The 20,416-nt window shown below is 50.8% G+C and overlaps 1 protein-coding gene across 1 annotated transcript in view; it reads right to left on the bottom strand.

Moving 5' to 3' along the window:
- LOC146420171 (uncharacterized) overlaps positions 1–20,416 on the bottom strand; it is a 482,891-nt gene that overhangs the window by 367,013 nt on the left and 95,462 nt on the right. Inside the window, 1 exon segment of the mRNA XM_085048543.1 lies at positions 19,680–20,377. Coding sequence (XP_084904669.1) covers positions 19,680–20,377 — 698 coding nt within the window.

The following is a 20,416-nucleotide window of genomic DNA, read 5'->3' as shown; positions in this document are numbered from 1 at the left end:
AGCAAGAGGGACAAAAGCAGTCAAGTGCAGAGACTGGAGAGAGCCACACCTGGCAGAAGGAACAGCTGCTTCCTTGCACTCTTGAAGAAAGCTCTTGGCTCTTTCAGAGCACTGAAAGGTGTGAATGGCAGAGAGGAGGCAACACCAAACAATGCTCCTGTTTTCACACCCTCCCCTCTCAGTGTCCAGAAGGAATTGGATGAACTGTATTCTTCTCTCTGAGTCATCTCCTTCAGCATGAGCAGCTTAGCACCAGGAGCTAAAGGAGCTGAAGCCTTAGGCCTCAAGAGCTGACCAAGAGGGAACTTTCTGAGCAAACTAATGCTGCTAACATGGACCTAGCTGAATGGAGCAGATAGAATCCTGGAATTATAGAATCCTTTCTGTTGGAAAAGACCTCTGAGCTCATCAAGCTCAGCCATTCACCCAGCACTGTCAGCCCAGCACTAAACCACATCCCTGAAGTGCCAAGGCCTGAACAAGAGGCCTGACTGAGGCCTGAACAACAGGCCCTGAGCCAAAGGTGACCTCTCCATCAACCTTCCAACCAAAGGTTATCATTGTATCCACTCATTACTGAAATATGCATGATCATTAGCATTGTGATAGTTGTATCCACTAAGTAGGGGATCAGGTATTGACTTTTCTGTATTTAGAAGCTAAACAAGGCCATGAAATACAACATCTGACCTGGTTTGGGGGTGTATGGTCAAAGTCAGCTCCCTTGGTTCCTCCTTGAGCCCTGGCCAGGCTTTGGGAGAAACCAAACAGCAGAATGAATCCAGCTGTTCCTGCAGTGGAAGTGCTGTCAGTTTGTTTGTTCAGCACTCTCCAAGCTGGGCCCTCTCCCAGCGAGGTTGGAGCCTCACCTGTGGCTGGACACAGCTGCAGGAATTCCCAGTGTCCAGAGTGGCTCTGCAGCCCTTGGCTGTGACAGCTTCCCCAGCTGATGTGTGGGGCTGGGTGATGGTAAAGTCTGAGGGTAACTGGTGATGGATCTTTCTAAATCATTACAGGCAATCTTTGGTAGGAATGATTGGGTGCATTGCTGAGCTTCTCCTGTTGTGATTCTTTGCTGCTCTGAACAGTAGGAAATTGCAGTGATTCCTTCAGTTGGTGTCTGTGTCTTTGGTGCTGGCCCTGCCCACTGGCAAAACAAAATTGGCATAGTCTGTCCAGATCACAACAAATTTTTACTTTTTATATGTAAATGTAAGGAATCAGTCCTGTCTGAAATTCCTGGATGGGAAGACCTTCCCTATGGTTTGCTGGCTCTGGAGTGGGCTGAGGTCAGAGCACTGTGTGAGCAATGGGGAAGTTGGTTAAAAGCAGCTGAACCGGTGGATGTCTTAAAATGCATCCAAAAATTGCGTTTTGAAAAAGGGAAAGATCTTGTGTGTTTGGGAAGACATACATGGATTTTGTTAACAGGATATTGTAAAAAGCACCAACAAAAGGAACCATTGGTGGGATGCTCCCACATGGAGTGACAGAAGGAGTTTTTAATCTTGAGCTCAGATTCATCTGCGCAAGTGAAATAATAATAACATAATAACTCTATGCATATATATTATAATAAAAACTTCATATATCATGAAAAAAAATCTTATATAAATATAAGTATAAATATAAATATCACAACATAATTTTATATATATATATATATATAAAATGGTGACATTTGTTAACTTTGGCTGCTCAGGAATGTAACTCTAAATACCTTACAGAATATGATTGGCCAGGACCTGAAGGTCAGTGGTAAACATTGTGAGATTGTTTACAATAAATACAGGAGGAAGGGATGAAATTGGCAATTTTTATAGGGTTTGGTGATACTGTGAAATGGAATGCTTTGTCTGTTACTGTAAAAATAAAGCGATTAAGGCTGCTGGGTTTTTCATATACCAGACTGTCCACAAGCTGCAGGACTGGTTGAACAGATAAAGGGGTTGTTAAAAGAACAGTTGAAAAAATGAGGAGATGGGAATGTGTCCTGATGGAGAACCCCTTACAGGTCCACTCCAGCAGCTGCAGGGCTGGACCTTTATGCATTCGATTTAATGAGGATAAATCAGAAGCAAATGAGAGTTATCAATACCAAAACAGGAATTCAGATTCCTCCAGGACACTTTGGTTTGATAACCGCTCACTGGAGCTTGGCCTTGAAAAGTGTTCATGTCATGGGAGGAGGAATTGATGCAGATTATCAAGGAGAAATTGAATTCTGTTAAACAACAGGGAACAAAATTGAATTATTCAACCCCATGACAGGGTAGTATGATTATTGACATTGTGGTTTTAAAGACATTTGGAAAAAAAAAAAAAGATCCACCTCAAATCACCACTGTCTGTGGAGACAAAGGGTTTGGATGCAGCAGTCCTAATAATGGAGCCACAGTATGGGTCCAGAGGCCAATTGGCCCTCCTGAGCCAGCTGAAGGAACAGCTCTGGGGAAATTAAACTAAAACACAGTTTTAATCCTGAAACCTGGGCAGGAACAATGGGAATATGTCCCTGCAGCCAAATGTTCTATGGGAGAACAAGTAGATGTTATAGGATGTTGTTTTACAGATCCTGCCAGACCAAATCTCCCTGTTTGCCCCAACGTTCCCTTTGGAAAATGCTCTGATCCACAGGGCTCCATGTGAAGGCTGATGTGACCCTGAGTGCCTTCCACAGGAATTCCAGCCAGGAGCCTGGAGCACCTCAAGGACTGGGAGCTGGCAGCTCTCCAGCCGAAGGGGAAAGGACCCCACCAAGCCTTGTTACCCACAGACACCGCAGTGAAGCTGAACAGCAAAGGACCTTGGGGCATTATTGTGGAATTGAAAAGGAGCCAGCTCCATGGACAATGGAATTATTGTTCCTAACCTGAGTGAGACTGAAGAAAAAGTCACTTGTCACTAAAGAACTACTTATGCCTATAAGATGTATCTTGATAGTCAACCAGAATCTTTGTTTGCCAGAAACACCTCTGGAGTTTCACCAAGGGATTAGTCATAAGAATTCGTATGAAAATGTAAAGATCAAGGTAGCTAAAATACTCAATGTAACTTATTGCTGGATTTGTTCTCAATCAATGTTGGGAGGAATGGGATTCCCTTGCAGGGCCCATCCTGTGGGGTGGCAGAACTCTCTCAATGGGCTCTGACTTGTAACGGAGTCAGTGAAGGGACAGTTAGAGAAAACTATACTGTGGAACAAAAGAATACAGTGATCAGTTTTACAGGATTCAGTAAGATTTCCCTTCAGGAGAAACCTACCCTGTTATAGTTAGAGGCCAAAATATGAAAGGATTTATATGGTTTAGCATTACTGAAAAAGTCAATAGAGCTTGGGGTGCTGGAGCTGCTCAGGGTCAGTGTTACACCACTCTCAGCTGCAGTGCCACCCTTTTGGGTACTTTGGCAACAACCACAGGGAAGAGCTGGGGCCAAGAGAACATTTTGCACCCAAAGAGTGCCTTTGATTTCAGAAAGCCAAAGATTCTGGTTCACCCTGTGCCCTTTGTGTGCTGCCTCATCCTATGAAGTTTATATTAAGGAGCTAAATTGATTATTAGAAGAAGTAGCAAATGATGCTATTAAAATATTGAATAGCACATCCTATGAGCTCCAACAAACACCAATGGGAGCTCTACAGAACCACATGGCCTTGGATTATCTGCCTTCTGTCCAGGGAGGAATCTCTGCTATTCTAGGACAGGAATGTGGCACTTGTATCAGTGATGGGTTTGGAGTCCAACAGTCAGGAATGACCTCAATAGAAAGAACAGTAGAAGAGTGGCAGAAAGAAAAAAATTCTCCCTGGTGGGATTGGCTTCATGGCTGCCAAATTGGAGGCTGCTGTGAAATGCATTTGTGGCAGTGACTGTAATCATTGCAGTGTGTGCACTTGGTGTGTTATGATTCCATGTTAGAGTTGTTGTAACAGTTTTTCCTGGAAAATAGAGAATTCAGATTTGTCTAAAAAGAGAGAGAGTCTCAAGAAAAAAGGAAGACTTGATAGATAGCATAGAGAATAGCAACTAATGAGGCATGTTTTAAAAGGATTGCCAATTATAGGTCTGAGTAATGAACCTAAAGAGCATTTAATTGGAGAGCGAGAGGCTATGCCTTTATGCCTAATACCTAAATGTAAAGTTATATTATTGAAAGAATTGTTATGAAGGTTGTAGTTTATCTGTGGGTCAAAGGACTTATTGAACTACCAAGGCCTGAACAACAGGCCCTGAGCCAAAGGTGATCTCTAGATGAACCTTACAACCAAAGTTTATATTTGTATCTGCTAATTAACAAAATAATATTACCAAAATGGTCTTTTTAGCTGTTCATTGTGAAACCTGGTTTTACCTTTCAGTATTTAGAAACCAGACAAGGCCAAATCAGGCTTTCTTTGGGGGTGTATGGTCAAAGTCAGCTCCCTTGGTTCCTCCTTGAGCCCTGGCCAGGCTTTGGGAGAAACCAAACAGCAGAATGAATCCAGCTGTTCCTGCACTGGAAGTGCTGTCAGTTTGTTTGTTCAGCACTCTCCAAGCTGGGCCCTCTCACAGCGAGGTTGGAGCCTCACCTGTGGCTGGACACAGCTGCAGGAATTCCCAGTGTCCAGAGTGGCTCTGCAGTCCTTGGCTGTGACAGCTTCCCCAGCTGATGTGTGGGGCTGGGTGATGGTAAAGTCTGAGGGTAACTGGTGATGGATATTTCTAAATCATTACAGGCAATCTTTGGTAGGAATGATTAGGTGCCTTGCTGAGCTTCTCCTTTTGAAATTCTTTGCAAATGATTTTGTACATTGCTGAACTTATCCTTTTGTCATTCTTTGCACTTTTGCATTATATAAATTACACTGTTCCTTCAGTTGGTGTCTGTGTCTTTGGTGCTGACCCTGACCACCAGCAAAACAGGATATCCTCCTACCTAAGTGTTCCCTGGGAAGACAAAAAACATCACTCCAAATGTCCCCCCTTGCTCCTTTCCCCCCCCCCACTTTATACACTGAGCGTGATGTCCTGTGGTCTGGGATATCCCCAGGGTCAGTTGGGTCACCTGTCCCCCTGTGTCCCCTCCCAACCTCCCCCACACCCCCAGCCCCTCCCCAGCGTGGCCAGACGAGGGGCAGGAAAGGCCTTGGCTCTGTGCAAGCTCAGTGAGAACAAAACCATCTGTGTGTGATCAACCCTGTGCTCAGCACAGCCCCAAAGCACAGCCCCAAGGAAGCCCTGGGAAGGAAATTCCCTCTGCCCCACCCAAAGCAGCACCCCATGGCCATCCAGCATCACCACGGCTCCACAGGCTCCTTTCTGACCGTGACAATCCCCATCCCAGCAGGGCAAAGGTTGTTTGCAATGGACCCAACCTCAGCAAAGTGTCTCTTGCAGGTTGTCCTGGCATTGGAGAGTAGGAAGGGGGACTCTGTGCTGGTTGCCATGGCAACCTCTGGACCAATGATGCCCTATGGTGGTTGCCATGGCACCCAAGCCCAGCAGGGTCTCAGTGCAAGTGTCCCTGGCATCAGTCCCTCCAAGGGGTTTCCATGGCAACTGCCATGACAGGTGACCCAGGTGTGGTGTCCCAGCGATGGTTGCCATGGAAACAGTCCCCAGCACTGACCCTTTCTGTCAGGCTCACCTGGCCTTTGGCCCTGGCACTGGGCTTTGCTGCTGGTTCCGCGGCGCCTGCCCAGCCAGCGCGGCACAGGGCAGGTGGCCATGGCACAAACCCCAGCCATGGATCCCCTGTGCCTCTGGGCAGTGACACCAGCCCTGAGCAATGGGCTGCTGCCGTGAGGTCAGTGAAGTGGCCATGGCAACAGCCCCTTGCAGTGGCCCAGTGCAGGTTGGCATGAGAATCCAGCATCACAGCTGGCCCAGGGCAGGGCTGCAGTGCCCTTCCCAGCAGCCTGTCTGCACACAAGCACTTCCAGGGCTCTCTGCATTTCCCTTCCCTTCACTCTTGGCTCACTCACACACCTCTCAACAATCCCCTTGGTGCTTTGAGCTGCAAGGAGTTCAAAGCTTGTCTGCCCTTCAGCAGTTGCTCTAATTCTGCCTTCTCTGAACCCTGGATTTGTGTTTATTGTAGAACTTCCTGTGTGTCTAAAATTATCCTTGCATGGTTCTGCCTTGGGGAAGGGGAACCTCCTTGGTGGCAGCTTGGGCTTGGCACACACTTAAGGAGGGTGTCTGATTTCAGTGGGGAAACTCAGGAGCTTCAAGAAATAAAAGAAGAAACCCCTCTTTGCCTGAGTGCAGCCAGTTGTGCAAGCAAAGCAGGTTCCAGGTGAATGAGGAGAGACAGGATGAGGTTGGGCTTTGAGGACCAGGGTTGTCCACACCCACGTCAAGGCACAGCTTCTCTGACCAAGCCAGACCTCCTTCGGTAAGACCCTGGATCAATATCAGTCACAGAATGCTGCAATCTTCTCTAAAGGGACAAATACACCCTTTAAAATAGGAATGCCGATTTATTAGAAGCTCTTTGAAATATTTCTCCATAATGATAAAATAACTTCCTAGTGAACAGCATAATACCAGAGGGAAATCAAGGCAGAGCCATGGTTTGTTAGGAGTCTGGGTCAGCCCAAGGCTTTGTGTGCCAAGGCAGAGCCAGGCAGGACGCAGAGCTGTCAGCAAAGGAAGGGCCAGCGAGGTGGGGCAGCCGGGGGATGACGACAGCCTGCAGGGACAGAGGCACAGGGCATGGACAGCGTAGGACAGCCTGGGCTGGAGAGGGCAGAGGGATGTGCAGGAGCTGCAAGGCCCTGACAGAGCCAACTTGTGCAGCACTTTGGCCATGGCTGCTGTCCCTGGCCCTGAGGCCAGCAGGACACAAGTGACCCTTGCAGCCCTGGGGCCTCATGGCCTCCTTGTCCCTGCCCAGCAGCCTGGCAGGGGCCACCCCATGGTCCTGCCCTTGGCATTGCACATCCCCCCATCCCAGTGCCCTGGGAAGAGCCCTGAGCAATGAGGGAGGGACAGGATCTGCCTTGCCAGGGGCTGGGGCTCAGGGCTTGGCCCTTTGGATTCATGAAACATATCCAGGTTTGCTCAGCATCAGTGACACCTTTGCCTTGCTTGTCCCCACTTGCCATCACTGCCTGCAGTGTTCTGTTCTAACTGGAACCTGGGGACACTTTCTCAGTTGAGTCTGTTAGAGGAACCCATTTAAACTACAAGGAACTTCAGTGTTTCCATCTCAATTTGACTTCTAGAGAAGTTTTTTGCACACACCCTGAGGGACTGAGTCTGATGCAAACAGCACCAAAGCCCCACAAGGGTCATTCCAGTCCCTGTGCTGTTGCTGTGCTGCTGAGCTGGGCTGGGCTCCTGGCACAGAGGAGCTCCTGGCAAGCGGCAGCGCTGCAGAGAGACAGCTCTGCCCAGGAGCAGCTCCTGTGCACAGCCCAGCAGGGCTGGGGCACTGCCAGGCCATCTCAGGGACACCAGCAGGGCACACCCAGAGCTCACAGGTGCTCAGCATTGGCAGGGGCTGTGCCATGGCCCAGAGGGGCTGTGTCATAGCCATGGGCACCTCTGGGGCTGTGTCAGAGAGCCACAGAGCAGCTGTGATGTCAGAAAGCAGCTGTGTGACATCACAAACACACACACACAGAGTGTTATGTGATCTCATGGACCAGCTATGGCATCATAGAGGGGACTATGTGACATCACAGAGCACACTGTGACATCACAATGTGGCTGTATGACATCCCACAGATCACAAGGCTGTGACATAACAGACTGGCCTGTGAAACCACACAAACAAAACCCACAGAGCAGGCTGTGACATCCCAGGACAGGATGTGATCTGTGACATCAGAGAGTGGGCTGTGGCATCACTGGTTGTTTGTGTGACTTCAAAGAGCAGGCTGTGACATCACGGTGTGGCTGTATGACATCACACAGCAGGATGTGAGCTTACAGAGTGAACTGTGTGACAGCACAGGGTGGCAATCTGACATCATCTGATGATCTGTGACACCACAGGGCAGTTTTATGTGATCATAGTGAAGGCTGTGTGAGATCACAGGTTTGCCTGTGACATTGCAGACTGGGCTGTGACATAACAGAGTGGCTCTGTGACATCACAGGGGGCTGTATGAGGTCACTGGGGAGGTCACTCTGGTCTGGACCCCTCTCACAGTTCCCACGGATAAGTCCAACGCTGCTCGTGCACAGCAGGGTCCCCTGTCCCCCCAGGTCCCCCCTGACACCCAGTGCCACAGCCTCCCCCAGAGGATGTTCCACCAGATCGACCCCCAGAGCCTGACATGGGGACAGGGAGGACAGGGCCCTGGAAGTGGGACAGGGGGACAGGGACCCCCTGGCAGCGTCCCCGTGTCCCCCAGGAGGAGACCCTGGCCCAGGGCTGCTTCACCCTCTTACCAATGAGGGCTTGAGAGCACTTAAAAAATCCCCAGCAAGGCATCAACAAAAACCAGATTTAATGTCAAGCGACAGCACAACAAAGTTCCTTGGCAAGAGTCACTCTGCTCCGGACTGGACAGTTCAGGCACACCAGGGGAAAAAAGCAACAACAAAACCAAGCAAATCCAGGCAATCAAACCAGAAATTAACTGAGAACTGTCCTTGTGTGTGTGTGTGTGTGTGTGTGTGTGTGTGACAAAAGGACAGTGAGGGCAAGGATAAAAGGAATATGGCCTAAAAGCTTAACAGCCCTCAAACTTAACAGAACTTAACTTCTACCTTTCACAGTGTGGCTGTATGACATCCCAGGTTGGCTGTGAGGTCACAGAGGGCTGTGACATCATAGACTGGGCTGTGAAATCACTGGTCGGTTGTGTGACATGATAGGACAGGATGTAATGTCCCATGGTGGTGATGTGACATCATAAAGCAGGCTGTGCCACAGAGCGGGCTGTGACATCACAAAGAGGGCTGTGCGGTTGCAGAGCAGACTCTGCCATCATAGAGGATGGCTCTGTCTGACATCAGAGAGCAGGCTGTGACATCACAGTGTGGCTTTGTAACATCACAGAGTTGTCTGTGACATCAAGGAACAGGCTGTGTGATGTCACAGAGAACGCTGTGACGTTACAGACTGGGCTGTGACATCACAGGGTTGTTGGGCGACATACCAGAGGGGTTGTGACATCCCAGAGCAAGCTGTGACATCACAGAACGGTGGTGTGACACCCGAGGGCAGGTTGTGTGACATTGCAGCATCAACTGGGACATCATAGAGAGGGCTGTGACATTCCAGAGTGGATGTGTGACATCACAGGAGGTCTGTGGGAGGTCCCTGGGGAGGTCACTCTGCCCTAGCACCCCCCAAAGTTCCCCCAGACAACTCCAACGCTGCTCGTGCACAGTAGGGTCCCCGTGCCCCCCAGGTCCCCCCTGACCCCCAAGTGCCACAGCCTCCCCCAGAGGATGTTCCACCAGATCGACCCCCAGAGCCTGACATGGGGACAGGGGGGACAGGGCCCTGGGGGGTGGGACAGGGAGACAGGGACCCCCTGGCAGCGTCCCCGTGTCCCCCAGGAGGAGAGCCTGGCCCAGGTCTTACAAATGAGGGCTTGAGAGCACTTAAAAAATCCCCAGCAAGGCATCAGCAAAAACCAGATTTAATGTCAAGCGACAGCACAACAAAGTTCCTTGCCAAGAGTCACTCTGCTCCTGATTGGACAGTTAAGCACACCAGGGGAAAAAAGCAACAACAAAACCAAGTGTCTTGGTTTGAAAACAAACCAGTGGGAGATCACAAGTCAAGATTGAATTTAAAAATAAGTGAAATAATACAAGGAAAAGCACTGACAAAGTCAGATACAACCTAACACCCTGTTAGGGTGGTAGTAGCAGTCCAACTGAAGTAGTCCAGTTGAAGCGGTGATCCTGTGAAGGTCTAGTCTCCAGCTGAAGATCCAGTGGTAGCTCTGGTCCTCTGGGAATCCAGTAGACAGGGCTCCCTCAGGCAGTTCCAAGGCCAGGTTATATCCACGTGGGAACACCTGGTTCCTCCCTCCTGGGCAGAGCATCCCATAATGGGATGAGATAAGTCCATGAGTCACACGGTGGGTCCCTGATGGCCCATTGCCTGTCATGCGGGGTGGGTCGTTAGCAGCTGATAATAGCTAACGGATGGCCCATTGCCTGTCATCCAGAGTGGGTCATTAGCAGGTGATAGCAGCTAATGGCCCACAGCTGGTGGTAATAGAATACTTAACTACATCTATATTGCAACCTAGGACACCAAGCAAATCCAGGCAATCAAACCAGAAATTAACTGAGAACTGTCCGTGTGTGTGTGTGTGGGTGTGGGTGTGGGTGTGGGTGTGGGTGTGTGTGTGTGTGACAAAAGGACAGTGAGGGCAAGGATAAAAGGAATATGGCCTAAAAGCTTAACAGCCCTCAAACTTAACAGAACTTAACTTCTACCTTAACCTTGACTTATACATTAAACTGAACAACTTAGCAGAAGAAAAACCTTCAGCAGCATTTCACTTAGCTCATACCTGATGACTGAACCTTACTTACCGTTATGTGTTAGGTCTCAAAAACCAGTCAGAGACGTAGAGCTAATTAAAGAATTTATTAATTGAGCAAGCAGATAGCAGCCAAGTTACAGTGCTGGACGGGCTAGGCGAGCCTCCCTGCTACGCCTACAGCACCGCACCCGAAGATGGCAAATCATCATTTTTTATAGCTCTCTTTACCCCCTCCCTTGAGTCCCCTCGTGGGTGTTGACTGACATTCCTTTGGGTGTCTCGACTGGCCGTGGAATCGTCGCTCTCTGCGCTGGTTGGTAGTGATTAGGGGTACACAGGCTTTTGGGGGGGTTTCTTTCTTGCATAGCAGTTAGACTGTGTCCCGTGGGAATTACACAAGCCTTGCTGAGCAGCCTTTCGAAAAGAGTTACAATTGTTGCAAACCTTCAGCAGAACGGTTTGGCTCTAAAACAGGAACTCTTTCTGTTAAAGCAAAACTGAAAAGCAGAGCTTACCAAAAGCAAGGAATTAAAACTTATTTTCTAAACGATTTAATGAACTATACCTATTGTAATTTATAACATTAACCTTGACTTATACCTTAAACTCAACAACTTAGCAGAAGAAAAACCCTAAGCAGCATTTCACTTAGCTCATACCTGAGGACTGAACCTTACTTACAGGCCTAACTCACTCAGATATCCAAGGCACTTCAACACCTCCCAGAGCAGCATTTCTCCCCCATTTGCAGAGCACAGGCACACGTGTGTGCACACAGACAGAAAGAGGCAGTGCCAGGCAGCTGTCAGAAATTGCCCTGGAGGCCAGGGAAATGCTCACTGCGGATGCTTTTGCATCTCCCCAGCAGGCGAAGGGTTGAGCCTGGAGCAGTGGGGGGATCGGCCCAGGGTCCCTCGTTGTTCGGGGATGCCCCGAGTGCAGCAAATGGGAGAGTTCCCGGCTCGGAGAGGCCCCACTCAGAGGGAGCTCACTGCTCCAGGAGAGCTCCAAGGGGCTCATTTTGGAGCCCTGTTCATAGGGCCCCAAGAGATGGGCTTTAGTGACAGCAATGTTTCATCCTGGCTGCACTTTGCATCAACAGCTTTCTTTGACACTGTGAGAACAGGGATGTTGTGCCATTGAGGGGAGAAAAACAGTTCCCAAGGCTGCTCCTAAAGCAACCAGGAGCTGGTTGGACAGCAGCAGTGGCTGGGAGCAGACAGTGTTTGTGATCAGCTGCAGAGGAGCTGAGCCCAGGGGCTGTTGGCCAAGGCTGAGGCCTAACGAGCATTTCTCAGATCGCAGGGCAGCCTGAGAAGGGGAGGGAGGAATGCACCACCCCAGGGCCCCATGGAACTGAGGAGACCATGGTGACACTGTGGGGCCTTGTGGGACCGAGAGACCATTGTGACACTGCTGAGCCTCATGCAATGATGGAGACCACTGTGAAATTGCAGGGCCTCATGGAAGCAAGGGGACCATAGTCACTGTGTGTGGCTCCATGGAACCAAGGGACCATTGTGACACTGCAGGGCTGGTGGAACCAAGAGGCAATTTGACACTGCTGGGCCTCATGGAAGCAAAGGGGCCATTGTGACCCTACAGCACCTCATCAAACCAAGAGGCCACTGGGACCCTGCGGGGCCTTATAGAACCAAGAGTCCATTGTGACACTGCGGAGCCACAGGATACCTTTGTGACACTGTGAGACCCCGTGGAGCCAAAGGTCCATTGTGACATTGCAAGGCCTCATGGAACCATGGAGAGAATATTAAGAAATGTCACAGCCTCATGGAACCAAGGGGACATTGTGACAGTGCAGGGCTGCATGGAACCAAAGCTCCATGGTGACAGAGAATGGTCTCATGGAATCAATGGTTTATTGTGACACTGCGGAACCAAAGAAAACCTTTGTGACACCACGAACCACCATGGATGCAAGGGGCCATTGTGACATTACAGGACCCCATAAAACCAAGGGAACATGGCACAGGTCTGGCTGGTTTGGCCTCCTGGGGGCCACCTGACTGCTTCAGCAAACCTTGACATGTTGAGAGTCACTTCTCGTCTGCCACTGAAACACTGGGGCTCTCTGCTTTCCTTCTTGTGGAAAAGAACTGTCCTTCTCCTCCAGGCACCCATGGCCAGAATTGGGATTTTGCCACCACATTTCCTTCTATCCAGGGATTATTCCCATAGGAATATTGTCTTGCACTCAGAGTCCACAAACAACTGTAATTCCTTTCAAAGGTCTAATTGAGAGAGTGGTTTGGGGCCTTACACCTGCAATCACCATTGCACAGCCCACATCCCACTGCTCCCAGGAGAGCCACAAGCATCCTGTGAGGCCACAGAGCCCCATTCCCAGGCCATGGGAGTCAGGGCTTGGCTGTCCTGCTTGGCACAGCCCAGGCAGGGCTTTCACAGCCACACTCCACAGTTCATTTCCCACCTGGACCTGGTGGTGCCTCTGCGTTCTGCTTTCCCAGCCCCAGGCATGCTCTCCTTGTCTGCTCATTCTCCCCACAGTCTCTTGGCAGGGATGGCCTCAGTGGGGGCTGCTGACGTTCACAGCAACTTAGATGTTGCTGCTGAATTTTACTTCTCCAGAGGCTTCAGATCTTCAGGAATTCAGTGCTCCAGGGCTCATTGATTTTCAAAACAGCTTAACAAGTCAAGCTTTTGGGAACAATATGATTTAAGTTTTCAATCCTTCTGTGATTAATTAGGCAGATTTCTCAAGTGTATTCAAAGTAAATATATTTTTAAAAACAGTGGGAAAAGACTTTTTAGGTTTTGTTTAGGGTTTTTTCCCTGTTGATACAATATTATGTGCAATTCCCAATTGATATTGAATCCAAGTATCTCCTAATATAGTGTGAATAGAGAAGAAATTCCTTGTCTGCTCCTGGCCTTGCTGTCAACTCCGGCAGCAGCTCCATGGCCCCTTTGTGCCCTGCTGCCCCAGCCATGGTGACACAGCCCCCCTGTGCAGCCCAGCCCAGGCCAGGAGCATTCCAGGTGGGAACAGCCCCTGTGCCGTGGTGCCCACAGCAGCCCCTGGGGCTCTGTGCCCCCATGGCCTCCCTGCTGGGCAGCCTCTCCAAGCTCCTGCACAGCCCGTGGCACCTGTGGCCCTTCCCAGCCAGCCCTGCCCCAGGCTCTGCCGGGCTCGGGGCCAGCAGAGAGGCCAGGCAGGGCTGGCCATTGCCGGGAACAGGCCCTGAGCCCTGCAGCAGGATGGAGCTGGGGCACAGCCAAACTCACCAGCAAACCTGGGCTGAGCAGTCAGGGCTGGTAACGGCTGGGGACAGAGGCTGAGGCTGACAAATGTCCTGGGCTCCCTCCCTGCTCTGTCCGTGCCACCAAGGGCACAGAGCAGCCTCCTCTCTCGGCCACTAGCCTGTTTTCCAGCCCTTCCCCAGGCCCTGGCTCTGCCCCAGAAGCCCTGGGCTCAGTCCTCCCCCTGCACGCTCACACAGGCTGAGATGGACACTGATGGGTTTCTCTCCCAGCTTTTCTCAGCCCAGCCCAGCTCCCTCCAAGCTCTCCCAGCTGCAAGGGAACAGGGTGAAGAGCTCATCCTGAGGAAGACTACTAACTTCATCTTTGGGACCCTCACCCACAATTAATCTGTGACGCTGTGCTTGCACTAACATATTTAAATGAACTTGGAACTCATTATAATACTAATCGGGGATAGGTAATGAATATGTATAGGGGCATTTTGTAACTTTCTGCATGTGTAACCTGTAACCTAATATAAACCTAGTGAAGTGCTGCTGACGGGGTGCATGCCTTTGGAGGGGCTACCCCTCATGCACCCCAGCTGCAATAAACACATTCCTACCTCATAACTTTCTCAGTTGTGGAGTCAGTCTGCGCCACACCAGCACCTGGAGGGACCTCTAGCCCCAGGAACACGGAGCAAACTGAAACCACAACTCTGCAAATGCTGCATGTGCCCAAAGGAATTGCAAAGAAAGTTGGGGTGTGGAAAACAAATGACAATTTATTTACAGAAGAGCAGCAACAACAAGAAGCTGCAGAACGTATTTACAATATAAGAATCTTTATAACAACAGCAATCTATAGAACGTATTTACAGTAAAACGTTTTATCTTAAAGGAGAAATCTAATCAACATATTTACAAAAGTTCATAACAAGAACAAACAGAACATATGGAAAGGATGGTGTGTCCATCATCTCCATCAGTCCTGTAAGAAAAGGAAGCAGCACGGTCACTCCAGCCCAGCCCTGAGGGCTGTTCCCTGTGCCCCCAGGCTGGCACACACTGGCACAGTGGCACTCTGCTGCCAGCACTGACCCTGGCTGGGGCTGGGAGACATGCCTCAGGCACCGGGATGGGGCTGGTGTGGCCCAAAGCAAGCGCAGGGCAGGCTAGGGGGTGTGGTGCTTGTGCCACCAGAATCCAGGGTCTCCTCAGGCACTGTGTCCTGAGCAGGGCCACCCAGCCCAGCCCCAGCCTGGCGGCAAGGGACCCACAGTGCCTGTGGGCAGGGCATGGGGAGCACCTGCCTGTCCTGCTGCTGGGCCTCCATTCTCATCCAAGGACCATCGGCTCCTCCTCGTCCTCCTCATCCACCTCCATGGCTTCATCTTCCTCCATCACGTCCACCTCCATCTCCTCCACATATTCTTCCATATCCACCTCCATCTCTTCTTCGATATCCTCCTCATCCACCTCCATCATGTCCTTAATATCCATTACCATGTCCACCTCCATGGCCTCCTCAGCATCTCTGGCAGGCCACATCAGGTAGCTCAAGCTCACGGTGGGGTCCCTGTCCCACTGCATCCCCACAGGGCCCCAGCCCGCCCGGGCAGTCAGGGGTGCCCAGCTCCATGGAATGGCACTGTACCTCCACTGGGACAGGAGAGCACATCTTGCCGGGATTGGTGGTGATATCCAGGCAGCAGGATGAACTCAGGACTGATGGCAGTATTTGGGAGCAGCTGAATAGAGTGCAGGGTGGGCTCCTAGCTGGCTCCAGGGTCAGTGTTGTGCTCAACAGCAGGAGCTGGAGGCTGCACCTGCAACATGGGCTGTGACATCACAATTCTGGGAGCTGGGATGTCACAGGAGTTCCAGGGCGACTGCACTGGGGGCTCAAGATCGTAGAATGTCCAAATCCTCAAATGGTTTGGCTTTGACAGAACCCTTAAGATGATTTCACTCCAACCTGAGCGACCTCCCACCAGACTGGGATGCTCAGGACCACATCTAAGCTGGCCTTGGATGTTTCCAGGCCTGGGGCATCCACAGCCTCTCTGCCTGTACAGCCTGTGCCATTGCCCACTACACTCACAAGAAATAATATTTTCCTAACATCAAATCCATTCCTACTCTCAGTTTGAACCCATCCCCTTGTCCAGTCACTACAGCTCCCAACAAGGAGTTGTTCTCCTGCTTCCCTGTAGTCCCTTCACACACTGCAAAGGTGCTGGGAGGTCTCCACACAACCTTCTCAGGTGTCCAGGCTCAACAGCTCCAACTTTCTCAGCCTGTCTTCACATAGCAGGTGCTCCAGTCCCCTCAGCAATTTCGTGGGCTCCTCTGGACTTGCTCCATCAGTTCCCTGTTCTTCTCCTGTTGGGGACCCCAGAGCTGGAGGCAGCCCTGCAGCTGGGGTGTCCTGTGAGGGGAGAAGAGAGGCAGGATGTCCTCACTGCCCTGCTGCCCACGCTGTGGGATGAACCTGGCACATGTGCGGGGGGTTCTGGGCTGCCACTGCCCAGGGTGGGCTCCTGTTGGGATGCAGATGTGAGGCTGGTGTCCAGCTGTTGTTCTCTTGGCTGCACAGGAACATCACAGCCCTGTCTCGTCACCAGGCATCCATGGCTTCAAAAGTCCATAACACAGGTCACACACCAACTCCAGCCCCACTGCTTTTGCTGCAGCCTCACAGTTCAATCATCAATGTGCCGTGAAACTGCTCAGTGTCATTCTGTTACTCCAATGGATACACAAATGTTTGCCTTGTGATGACAACAAATCTTTTTTTCTAGTTATGCTCTCGTGTTGGTGGTAGTAACACAGAGTTATTTCAATTCATTACACTTGTTCAGAGAGCAGAGTGAGTTAGGACTTACTTTGTATGGAGACACAAGAAAGTAGCAATGATCTGGTGAGGTATGGATTTACTCACATCTAAATTTGCCTCTTCCTGATACAGAAATCAGCCACTCAACTACCCACACTCCCATTTCAAGCCCTTTTGCTGGCAAAAGTATTACCTGCAAATACACGGAAGTGTTCTGAAATCTATTCGCCAGGTGTCCCCAAGTGAGGAGGCCCAGCAGAGCCACAGCCTTGGCTCTATGTGAAATGAGGGCAGAGAGCAGCCGTGTCCCCTGAGCAACCGCGGCAGGGGGAGCACAAATCCACGGCAAGAGGGGGAAGAAAAATCTCCATTTGCACTGTAGCCCAGAGCACCCCAGACACTGCTGAGCACCTGGGAGCATCTCCCTGCCCTGGCACATAACCAGCGACCTCCCCTGGGGACATCTGTGTGTGGAAAATCACACTGCCAAAGGCCAGTGTCCACAAGGGAGCAAAAGGAGTCCTGCAAAAATCCACTTCATTTGTATAAAGGGAAAAAGCTCGCTCTGCCATTCCCCTGCGTGGGCTCTCTCGAGTTTCTGGAGGGTGCAGCCTCTTTTTAATCTGAAACTGCCGATCATGTGTTGCCCTCTGCCTTTCCCCATTGGCTGAGGCACTAGGAAGGGACACATTTCCCAACCCACCTACTACATATTCCCCCTTTGACGTGTATCCGCCACCCCGCATCATGCATTGTCTGATCACTAAAATTAGCTCTGACCCCACCCTGGGCCAAGAAATTAATCCTCATAAATCTTTCAATCCTACGCCTTTTTCCCTAAAGTTCACAAGGTCAGGCTGAGCTAGGTTCTGTAAACAAACCTGCACAGTTTGATGTTCCTACAGGCCCCTGTCGTTTCTCTCCAGAACCTGACTGGTTCTTTCCGGTTCTCTCATCGTTTGTAAAGACATTCACCCCCTTTTCACCTCCCACCCAGGAGACTCAGCAGCTCTTGGGAAGAACAGGGCACATCAGGAATGGGTCTGCTCCACCGCCCAAGCAAGGCACTGGCCTTGGGAATTTCTAAAGCTTGGGAGCTCTACATTTCCTCACAGCTGGAGCAGCTCAGCTCCCAGAGCCTCCGGCGCCGGCTGAGCCCCCTTTGGCCCAAGGTGCTGCCGGCCCTGCTGCGGCTGCTTTGGGCAGGGGGTGTCCGGGGAGCTCCATGCCTGCTCCCGCCATGCTCAGGGAACGCCAGGCTTTGAGGGACAGCTGCCTGGGCAGGGGCTGAGCTCGGGCACCTGCTGGCCCACGGGCTCTTGTGGGAGCCCCAGCCCCGGCAGCCGCAGCCCCAGCATGCCGCAGCCCTGCCGCTGCCAGCATCGCACCCCACCGGGACTCTGTGCCACCAGCCAACACCGACCATACAGCCACCTCCAGGCACCCATGGCACCTGTCCAGCACAGCCTGCACTGCCCCATCCAGGAGTCACCCGAGTCAGGGACAGGGTCCAGTGGCTGCTGTCAGCAGCAGGAAATCAGGCAGCGCCAGGATCACCTCCCTTGGCTTTAGTCTCTTGAACAATGGCACAGTGCAATGTAAAGCGGGAGAGGAGCAAAGCCCACAGCCGTTGGAGGCTCCAAGCCTTAAACATCAGCCCCTGCAGCTCCAACAGCTGCTCCCCACATCCTGGCTCCAGCAATTCCCAAGTGATTTAGGGCGGGCTAGAATTTACTAATTTAGGGGAACTAGAAGCTGGATAATAATAATTATGTTTTTTAGCTGATTCAGAAGGCCAGAGATTGGATAATGATTACTAAGATTTGCTTGCTGAAGACAATGTATTATTCACTTAATGATTTTGTGCCTACCTAGTATTGGGGAGGATATTGAGGAGAAAGCCAAATAATTGAGAAAAACTACTGAGTGTGACCAAACATCCTGCTCTCAGGCCCCAGAACTGGTACAAGTTAGTTCTAAGGCTTGGACTTGGACCAAGAACCAAGGGAGCATGTGCAAGGGAACAGGGTGAAGAGCTCATCCTGAGGAAGACTACCAACTTCATCTTCAGGACCCTCGCCCACAATTAATCTGTGACACTGTGCTTGCGTGAACATATTTAAATGAACTTTGAACTCATTATAATACTAATCGGGGATAGGTAATGAATATGTATAGGGGCATTGTGCAACTTTCTGCATATGTAACCTGTAACCTAATATAAACCTAGTGAAGTGCTGCTGACGGGGTGCATGCCTTTGGAGGGGCTACCCCCCATGCACCCCAGCTGGAATAAACACATACCTACTTCATAACTATTTGAGTTGTGGAATCAATCCGCACCTCACAAGGCTGTCATGGAAACTTGGAAGCGACTACAGCTTAATCCCACTGCGAGAAGGAAGAGAATCTTCTCAGTGAGATGCCATCCAGCCAGATTTAGAAGTAGAACACTAATAAATAATTCAAACATCTAATGGTAACAATAATACAAGAAATTAATCCCCAAATCCCAACACACAGCACCACACCAAAAGGATGAACCCCCTTTTTCTTTATTGTCTCAAGGCTCATGAGAAATAATCCTGTTATATAATACCCAAAAACCCACTCAGGAACAAGTTCCCCCTCCCTTCATCACCCCCAACCTTTGACTGTCTCCTTCCAGACCCTGCCCCACCCTCCCAATCCGCACCCAAACCCATCGCAACCCTCCTGGACATCAAGACCCCCTTCCCAAGCCCTATTTCCACCATTCCACCCCTCCAATTCCCATCCCGCCCATCCTGCCCTGCCCAATGCCCATCTCACCTCTCCGGAACAGCATCCCACTTTGCCCAATCCCCTTCCAATGTCATCCCACCCTGAGGAGCTGTGGAATTGAGTGATTTTGGGCAGCGATTGACCCACTATGGGGTGAGATTGAGTACTTTTCAGTGGAATCGAGTGGTTTTGAGGTACTGCATGAACCCTCTTGGCTTTTCAAATACAAAATGGTGAAAGAAACTGTACCAAATACCCCTGAAGCATCAAATCATCCAGAATAGCTCCCAAACACAAAAGACCCCTCCCAAATAGCAGTAAAACCATGAGGTTTTAGGTAATAAGGCTGGAGCAGAAGACAAAGCTCTTCCTGCAGCTGGGGCTTGAGCAGGGCTTCTCTTACTGGTGGCTCCGTTGGTGTTTGGTCAAGTGAGAGCTCTGGGTGAAGCTCTTCCCACACTCAGGACACTCATAGGGTCTCTCCCCGGTGTGGATGCGCCGGTGCCTGACGAGGTCAGAGTTTTGCTTGAAGCCCTTCCCGCAGTCAGGGCAGCGGAAAGGCCTCTCCTCTGTGTGAATCCGCTCATGGAGGAGGAGACTGGTTGAGGTCTGAAACCTCTTCCCACATGCGGGACACTCGTAGGGCCTCTGCCCAGTGTGGATCCTCTGGTGGCGGATCAGGTTAGAGCTCGTGCTGAAGCTCTTCCCACATTCCCCACACTCATAGGGCCTCTCCCCAGTATGGATCCTCTGGTGGACGATCAGGCTGGACATCTGAATGAATCTCTTCCCACATTCCCCACACTCATAGGGCCTCTCCCCAGAGTGGATCCTCTGGTGGATGATCAGGAAAGAGCTGTTTCTGAAGCTCTTCCCACATTCCCCACACTCATAAGGCCTCTCCCCAATGTGGATCCTCCGGTGGGCGATCAGGTGGGATCTCTGGATGAAACTCATCCTACATTCCCCACACTCATAGGGCCGTTCCCCTGTGTGGATCCTCTGGTGGACAATCAGGGAAGAGCTGTCTCTGAAGCTCTTTCCACATTCCCCACACTCATAGGGCCTCTCCCCAATGTGGATCCTCTGGTGGATGATCAGGTAGGAGCTCTGACGGAATGTCTTCCCACATTCCCCACA

The sequence above is a fragment of the Lichenostomus cassidix genome, unplaced genomic scaffold (assembly GCF_008360975.1).
Source record: "Lichenostomus cassidix isolate B80296 unplaced genomic scaffold, HeHo_3.0 HiC_scaffold_44, whole genome shotgun sequence".
NCBI classification, from domain to species: domain Eukaryota; kingdom Metazoa; phylum Chordata; class Aves; order Passeriformes; family Meliphagidae; genus Lichenostomus; species Lichenostomus cassidix.
This window is presented reverse-complemented; position numbering and strand designations above follow the sequence as displayed.